The sequence below is a fragment of the Bidens hawaiensis genome, unplaced genomic scaffold (assembly GCF_021521415.1).
Source record: "Bidens hawaiensis isolate Kalapana, Puna unplaced genomic scaffold, B.hawaiensis_p1.1 tig00013347_1, whole genome shotgun sequence".
NCBI classification, from domain to species: Eukaryota; Viridiplantae; Streptophyta; class Magnoliopsida; order Asterales; family Asteraceae; genus Bidens; species Bidens hawaiensis.
Window position 1 is genome coordinate 105,822 of NW_027492132.1, and position 8,192 is coordinate 114,013.

Below are 8,192 nucleotides of genomic sequence, written 5' to 3' on the forward strand. Positions count from 1 at the left end.
ATCGTCAATACATATCCAATTAATCATTGGTGCACCGAAATAAATAGTTTTAGATCGTTAAATGATCAATTTTTTTACTTTTTTCACGAAAACCGTTTTTGAGCGTTTTAGGTTTTTGGCTGAGCGTTTTAGTATTTTTTTCCTTTGAGTGTTTTTTTTGTCTTTGAGCGCTTAACGTACCTTTTGTACGTTAAGCAATTATTGTACATTAACCTCACCCATATTTTTATAATAATAATTTGTAAATGAGCAAAATGACTATATAAATTAATTAAGCAGATTCTATAGGCAGGTCAAAAGCACCACCACTTAGTTGTAAAACTACTACACAACTCACCATGAAAACCATTGATATATTTTGTGCTTCACAGGCTGCCATCACCACCATGGCTTCCGACATTCACCACCACCCCTCCTCCTCCTCCTCCTCCTCCTCTTCCTCCGGCCGCGCAATCGACCGACACAACCCGATAATCCAAGACCAAAAAAGACTCCCCACAACCAGTAACCTCCCACCACCCCCACCTCCAAACCATCACAAAAATAATAAAAAGAAGTCCAAAACTCCCAAAACATTAAATGATCAAAAGAGAAAAAACATAGATGAAAACAATGAGGAACAGGAAAAACAGTTAGTTACAATTAAGAATAATCAAGTTGTTAGAAGACAAGGAGGAGTGTTACTAGGATGGGGTTGCGCTAGGCCTGGTGATTTCATTAGTCCGGCTAATTCTTCGAGGTTTTTGTTGTCCGATAAAGCGTTGTCTGATCAGTTTGATCCTCTTTTGAAGCAAGTTTTACCGCCTGCACCACCACCTGTTGAGGAGAAAGTTTATAAATTGGATAATGAGATGCCTTTCAAGAAAAATGATGGGAATTCGAATTCTTCTCCTGTCAAGACGACGACAACGACTCCACGGTCTTCGTCGTCTTTGTCATCGCGCTCGTCCGATCAACAGGTTTTCTTATATGCTATTATGCTATGTTAGAATCCTGTGTATTACATATGCAGAATATATGATAAAAATATAAAAAGAAAAAAAATGTTATGATTAGTAATTACACTTATGCTAATAATTACGCAACCTATACCGATAGTTTTCAATATATTATTGGTTATGTGACGCAGTTACATAACTAGTTTATGTGTCACAAAAAGTATTCATTTATGTATATATTTTTTATGTGCTTAAAAAATGTTGTTTCTATATATTGCAGGTGGTTGTGTTAAAAGTGTCGTTGCATTGTAGAGGATGTGAAAGAAAAATGAGGAAACATATATCTAAAATGGAAGGTATACAAAAGTGAAAAGTTGATAATACTCTATGTTTCATGTATATTTTTATTAGTCTTTAAAATATATAAAAGCAGGAACTTTTAATACTTTTGTTTAAATTGAAGACGAAAATATTGACATAAATGAAACAATTGTTGTAGGGGTAACATCCTTTGACATAGACTTTATGGCAAAGAAGGTGACGGTGGTCGGTGACATAACACCGCTAGCGGTTCTCACAAGTGTGTCAAAGGTCAAGAACGCTAAGTTATTAACTCCCACAACAATCGCGTCTCCACCAGTGCCTCAGGTGGACTCGGATTTCTCTGAAATCAAGAAGCAATTAGGATTCGTCGCGTAAATTAGTACGGGATCAAGTAGGCTAGTGGTCTTAATCTTGGAGTGTTTTGGTTCATTTTACTATTTTAGTTATGTTGTGGACATGATTTGTGATTTAGGTGGAGGGACACAACGTACCCTATGGTATTTTTGTGATTATCAAAATAAAATAAATTGGAATAGTTTCATAAGCCCAAGGTGTGACAGTAACATGACATTGAATTTGTTCTGCCCAAAAAATAGTTATAATAACAAAGTGGGAAAGCATAAGAATATTATTACGCTGTAATTTTATTAACCTTATCTTTTTCTTTCCTTTTCTTTTTAAAATGCTCTTAAAAATTAATTTTTCAAAAGTTAAATTGTCTATCAGATTGCGTGTAACTAGCAGTATCAAGATGTGTAGTAAACATATCGCTTCCTATGCTTTTCATCATTTCATGGTTCACGCTCCATGGTGACAGAAATGTGGATTTATGGTTTGATGGTTCAAGCATCCTCTTCTTTTTCGGCAAACTTAAGTCAGTTTCATGCACTGGCGTAGCTTAGTTGGGGCCAGGGGTGGCCCCAACCCCTCCGTTTTTTCGCTCGGTGGCGTAAAATTTTCCTTTTTCGGCCGAAACTTTTTATACATAGTGTAAATTTACCCGTTTTCGACCGAAATTTTGCGCTCGGCCCCCTCCGTTTTTGGCTCGGTAGTGTAAATTTATCTTTTTTCGACCGAAAATTATTATACATAGTGTATGTTTACCCGTTTCCGACCGAAATTTTGAGTCCGACCCATCCATATTTTCGCTTGGTCGTGTAAATTTATCCTTTTTCGGCCGAACAATTTTATACATAGCGTAAATTTACCCGCTTCCGACCGAAATTTTGAGCCCGTCCCCCTCAAGCTTATGAATTTTTTTTATACACATTGAGTCTGACCCCCTTGATATATATGTCCAAGCTTCGCCACTGGTTTCATGGTTTGAACGTGAGAAAATAATCTCGTCTAAAAAAACTTCGATGAAAAAATGTATGGTCATAGAAGCTAACGGTTGATGATGGTCTTGTAGAATACATGTTATTTGTTATACTTGGTCATTAACATTTACATGTAACCTATGATTAAGCTATCATATTGATTAGTAGATTTTAAAGTTTTTTTTACCTGCTTGACTTCTATAAGAACAATAGTTGTATGGGCCATTTTGTGAGTCTATTCTTTTTTATAAAAACAATAACAAATAGTTTGTTTGTATGGGTCATAGTTCGATGGGCTCGAAAGACATCCCCATTCCCACCATCAACGCATCAAGTCCAAAATTTTTTAAAATTTTTTCTTTAACAAGCTCATCTTCATTAAACAAAATATCCAATTACAACTTAGAATCATGTAAGCTGATAACAAGTTGCACCATCACCCTCTTTTGAATGATAAAATTGATCCTACTGAAAACAAAGTTATAATTTTTTGGCGTCGATAAGTTACTGTTCATGACCTGCTTAACTCTTTTCGGGGTCAAGAGACCCAAATGTATCAAAAACAAAAGGAATGACAAATGTTGATTATCGGCACATGCTTTCTCATGCTTAGCATTTTTTCCTAATTCCGCCTTCAACACGGTTTGCCTAACAACAAACCTGGTGTCCTTAAGCTTGACAATTGGATACTTCAGTAAGGTCTATACAAACAAAAAAGCCTGACAATCGGATACTTCAATTAGGTCTATACAAACAAACTTTCACATGTTCATCCAAACACAAGAACGTCTATAAACAAACTTTCACATGTTCATCCAAACACAAGAACGTCTATTAACCGGAGAGTAGACATCCCTTCAAATGGATCCGACAAAAATTCACAGAAACTTCTATTTTTAGCAAGATCCCAGCTCGTTTTAACGCATAACAACAAAGGACGTCTCTATCCAAATTGAGATAGCTTTTCATTTTCTTAAAGTTATTGCCCATTGCCTCCATTAAGTATATCCATACAAGTTTGGTATTGTACAAAATAACATTTCTACAAAAGAAATAATAAAAATTCCGACCTGCCGGATTCAAACCAGCGACCTAAGGATAACTTTGAGATGATACCCACTACAGTCCTCCGCTCTACCAACTGAGCTAAGATCGGTTTGTTGTTTTGCTTGTTATTACCTTTAATATGTGTTTTAGTTGATCAAAATTCAATTTCTATAGATACATCTCCACAGCTGAGGTTATGAATAACAAACTCAACAACTTGACCAAAAACTGATTACTTGAATAATAAGCCACACTCTTTGATTGATTATTTAACCCCAATTCCGTATTCCCAGTGAAACATGGGAAGATTAGGTGTTGGTCAAAGGGGTACCTTGAAAAGATTGTGTCGTTTATTATTTTCATGCCTAGCTTCTTGCAAGCGTCTTTTAATGAAAGTTATACTTTATATGACGATGATGGTTATTTTTTGCAATAATAAAATGAACATTTACGAAGACATGAAAATAATCCAAGGTCATTAATGCCCATCCTGTGTTATAATGGCTCAACAACATTTATCATCATTACATTTTAAATCCAACATCACCTTGTACAACATCTGAACATTTAACAAGAACACCTAAACTTGGTTCTGGTTCTTTGTTCCGGTTATTTGTTCACGTGATTCTATTCCTAAAACCTAAACCCTTACTCCTACCATCCACCTGCAATTTCCATTACTAACTCATCTAACAACACCTCCGCAATTTGCTTACCGACAGCATCCATTTCATCAATCGGTTCGAACCAATCCAGATCCTTATCGATAGATATATCCTCAAACTCCTCATTTGCATCTCTTTCTTGCTTAGCAAGCACCTTCTGTAACTGATCTTCAAATCCTATTTCAACCAATGTCATTTGAATTCCTCGTTGGCCTAACGGGGTTGATACCATAATCTTTGAAAGGACTAGCATTGCTTCGTTTATGCGGTCATGAAACAAATGCCTTCCGGATCTTGAAACGGTTGCATCTTGGGAGTATTTCTTTTCCAGATGATCGAATAATATAGGATCTATAGGACAGTCTACAGAGTAAAATGTGGTTATGAATGTATACGGGTCATGGTCATAGAAACCGGAGCCATGTAGCAGATCTGTTAAGTATGTCGATTCCCAGTTTTCTGACTCGGAAACTGTAAATGATGATGATCTTTGTTCGGTTTCTTCGTCATTTGCGCTATCATAAACTGATTCTGACTCCATTTTCAGCAGATGAAGTTGCTTCCTTAGCGCTGAAAACGCAGAGGTGTTACATACTTACATATTTATAACTTAGAAAAAAAAAATGGAATTAAGGAGTTTGAAACACTAGTTACCATGTATTCGCGAACTGACTCTCTCGAAGCAATCGGAACCGGATGATGCATCTTCTGTAGGAGGAACTTCCAGTACTGAAGTTTGACCATGTTGGTCAAACTCCTTCGAGCCTTCAGAAGATTCTGGCTCGGGTCCAGACAACTGAGTGCAAACAGTACCCTGTGAGTTTGCAGGCCATGGTTATTACAGGCTTCTAGAAAGTGAAAGTTAAAACATAACTAATAGCCACTAAAATATAAAGTTAAAAATTCAAATTATTTCTCTCAATAATCATTGTCAACGAAAAACGCTTACATTTACTAATATCATGCCTTCACACAATACTAAAAAGAAGTAATCAATGCCAAGTGTCAATATGGTAAATAAGCAAACCTGTGAATTTAAACTGTCTTCATTAACAGATGATGAATCTGCATCTCCTAGCATGCAAACATCGATAACAGAAGGTGACTTTGTGGTAGCATTTTGAATATCAGAAGTCAGTAACTCTTGTTCAACAGGATCCTCGTTCTCAAAGCAAGTCTCGATCGGGGAAACGTAATCAAATTCATGAACACATGCATTGCAATGTTGTGAGGACTGACATCTTCTGCTGTTAGGTCTTAAAATTTTGGACGGTGGTTCTTCTCTGTGGCTTAATTTACCCGTTACCCCCTTACTTTTACCTCGCTTAACAGGCTCGTTATGCACCATCATCTTCTCATCAGCATTAACTTCATAATAGTTACTCGTTTTATGGATTCGATTGTGGGAAGACGGAGAAAGAGATCTTGATCTTGATGTGTTTCTGAGGTATTCATCTCTCCAACCATATTCATCATTGACTCCAACCGGGCCCGCTGCATATCCAGTTTTATTGCGCCGTGTTTCAATGTTGGGAACCGAAAGCATTTCTTCCAGTGTGTTATTTTTACCAACTCCCATATCTTTATATCCATGAGTTTTCCACCTTTGTGACATTCTCTTTTTTGCTTCCTTAATCACTGCAGATTCAGACATATTAGAGTGTGAACGTCTGGGGCGGGCCCTCGCACTTTGGTGAAATGAATTCTGTGGAGAAACCGCCATCATTTCTGATTCACTAGCATATGCACTTGCATATTCTATAAAACCAGAATCAAATAAACTAATATGCCCACTTTCAAAACCCTCTTTCATTTGAGTAGTAATTTGTCTTGCAATATCTCTAGCTTCTTTGGACTTGTGTCTGGAAGATTTGAATTCATTTGGCGAGCCCTTGTACAATTCTGACTCTGTATCATTGTAGATCTTTGCAAGATTTGGCTTAAGGACCACAATTCTTGTAGGGGAAATGGTGGTTGCATCTTTCCTTTCTGGCTGATATCTTGACGATCTACGGGAGCTATTATTACTGTGACATGAATAGCCTGAATGCGCATCTTCATTTCTTTGATGAGAAACAGGAACATGATGGTTTACTGTTTCTTGCAAGACTTTTACACTGGACCCGTGTCTGACAGCATTTGAAGGCTTTAAAAGTGTTATCTGATTGCAGAGAGGACCATAAGGGTTGTCTTGTTGATCCTTATGCAGAAAACTGAGCATCAAGTCTGAGTTGGAATCTACTCTTTCAAGTTTGGTTTTGATTGCAATCGACTCTCTAAGCATTTCATCACATCTTTCCTGGATATACCCTAATTCCAGCTTCGTGGATCTCCGTTTTGCAGTGAATTGCGGTGAATAAAGCTGATTTCCAACATGTGATGCTTCTGGATCTTCATACACATCTTTGAAATGTTGTAGTTCCACTGTGGTCTTCCTATCTAACTGATGATTGAATGACTTTTCATTCTTCTTGACAGTATTCTTGGAACTCTCAGGCACCTTTTTTTGTTGTCTGTGAAGAGGCTGTGGAGATGGCAGTCCATCTAGACCCATAAGCTTGGCTATAAGACTTGGTGACCGCTTTTTGGCTGAAGTTTCATTCATCATTTCTTTAGCCAATAATGTCTTCATGGGTGTCCCATAAACTTGTTTAGAAGACGTTTGCCCAGTTTCATACGTGAACTGCAATCACCAAATTGATTTAGTCACATGTTAACTTCTCTTAACATAAAAAATGCAGAGAACGTAGAACACAGCGGCCCTCATAACTTGCGTAAATTAATCACAGTAAATTAGCTCATGACCTAGTGACTGTAAAAGAACATGCAAAACTAAGTTATAAAGCTTTGTCTCACCTTCTTTTGCTCCGTGAAATCATCACTCTGGAACCTAGCGTGAACAGTTTTCCGGTTCTGGCTATCTCCATTCCCTGGAAAAAGTTATTAATGTTTGCTCAAATGCAGAAATGCATCATTAATTGTCAGATAATAACATAATTTCATAGCTAGATCAAGCAAATTATCACCAGACAACTTGTAACTAGAACCATGTGTCCTAGCTAGCAGAATTACAAAAACAGAACTATTTAGTTCAAATTAAAGGCAATATTATTAAACATTAAACAAATAAAAGCAAATAGGCAGCTTAAAAAAGCATTTAAGCATCTAGATTAGCTAAATCCACACTCAACTGGTAGGCATTCAGAGCACCATGCCATGCCCTGCACCACCATAACTCAACAACTTATAAAAGGAAACAAATCACCATAAACCACCACCGCCCGAGAAGCCGACTCTACAGTCAACCCTAGGTCTCACAGTTCATAATAAAATCACATTAAAACACAGCAAAAAAAAAATAACAATCACAAATCAAACCCTAATTTTCACTTCATCAACATAGAATTCACATAACTACATATATGGCTTCAAATCCTTCAATTTTCTTCCTAACATGCAAAACCTAATATTCACAGCATAAAATGACTAAAATAAAACACATCTACCAAACTGAGCAAATATTATATCAATTTTAACAAACTCTCACTGTACTGTACTGCTTTCAGTCTAACAGCTCAATATCCTCAACAACAAACCTAACACGAGAATTACTGAAGTAGAGTTTAATTTTCACCTCCAAAGAGGCACGGTAACTTCGATTTCTTCCGCTTATCTCTCTCCATATTCAACCTACAACACAATTACCGTTACCGGAGTTTACAACCTAATAATAATAATATATGAAATTGATATAATGTAAGTGTACAGAGAGAAGAATTTACATTAACAATTTGGTGTCTAGTGAGAGAGTATGTGTATGTGAGAGAGAGAGAGTGTGATTTTGAACTTTCAAAAATGTTGTGAGTGAGAACAGTGAAAAAGGCCCCTAGAAGAGCAAG

At 36.8% G+C, this 8,192-nt stretch overlaps 2 protein-coding genes and 1 non-coding gene across 4 annotated transcripts; 1 reads left to right on the forward strand and 2 right to left on the reverse strand.

Annotated features, from left to right (window-relative positions):
• The first annotated feature begins 267 nt into the window (after positions 1 to 267).
• On the forward strand, positions 268 to 1,789 carry LOC143543873 (uncharacterized). The gene is made up of 3 exons (XM_077036094.1): positions 268 to 959; positions 1,219 to 1,294; positions 1,438 to 1,789. Exons 1-3 carry the CDS (start codon positions 339 to 341, stop codon positions 1,635 to 1,637), a joined length of 897 nt encoding a protein of 298 aa, XP_076892209.1. The 5' UTR covers positions 268 to 338; the 3' UTR covers positions 1,638 to 1,789.
• A 1,856-nt stretch (positions 1,790 to 3,645) lies between these two features.
• TRNAY-GUA (transfer RNA tyrosine (anticodon GUA)) lies at positions 3,646 to 3,737 on the reverse strand. The gene is given in 2 exon segments: positions 3,646 to 3,681; positions 3,701 to 3,737. It is a non-coding gene; the product is annotated as a tRNA-Tyr (tRNA).
• Positions 3,738 to 4,233: 496 nt separating this feature from the next.
• On the reverse strand, positions 4,234 to 7,977 carry LOC143543895 (uncharacterized). Of its 2 annotated transcripts, none has more exons than XM_077036114.1 (5): positions 7,928 to 7,977; positions 7,150 to 7,223; positions 5,321 to 6,976; positions 4,948 to 5,089; positions 4,234 to 4,863 (listed from the first exon to the last, which is right to left on the reverse strand). In XM_077036114.1, the coding sequence occupies exons 1-5, from the start codon at positions 7,974 to 7,976 to the stop codon at positions 4,283 to 4,285; spliced, it is 2,502 nt and encodes an 833-aa protein (XP_076892229.1). In that variant the 5' UTR covers position 7,977; the 3' UTR covers positions 4,234 to 4,282. The 2 variants fall into 2 exon arrangements, with proteins under 2 accessions (XP_076892229.1, XP_076892228.1); XM_077036113.1 differs by having other exon boundaries at positions 4,238 to 4,863; positions 4,948 to 5,107.
• Positions 7,978 to 8,192: the final 215 nt, after the last annotated feature.

Bases quoted from the DNA above. Each gene is read 5' to 3' on its own strand.
- LOC143543873 (XM_077036094.1), top strand. From the start codon at position 339: ATGAAAACCATTGATATATTTTGTGCTTCACAGGCTGCCATCACCACC. The intron at 960-1,218 runs GTTTTCTTATAT...TATATATTGCAG, and splicing joins CGCGCTCGTCCGATCAACAG to GTGGTTGTGTTAAAAGTGTC. The intron at 1,295-1,437 runs GTATACAAAAGT...CAATTGTTGTAG, and splicing joins ACATATATCTAAAATGGAAG to GGGTAACATCCTTTGACATA.
- LOC143543895 (XM_077036113.1), bottom strand. From the start codon at position 7,976: ATGGAGAGAGATAAGCGGAAGAAATCGAAGTTACCGTGCCTCTTTGGA. The intron at 6,977-7,149 runs GTGAGACAAAGC...TGGTGATTGCAG, and splicing joins ATTTCACGGAGCAAAAGAAG to TTCACGTATGAAACTGGGCA. The intron at 4,864-4,947 runs GTAACTAGTGTT...CTGCGTTTTCAG, and splicing joins AGTCAGTTCGCGAATACATG to CGCTAAGGAAGCAACTTCAT.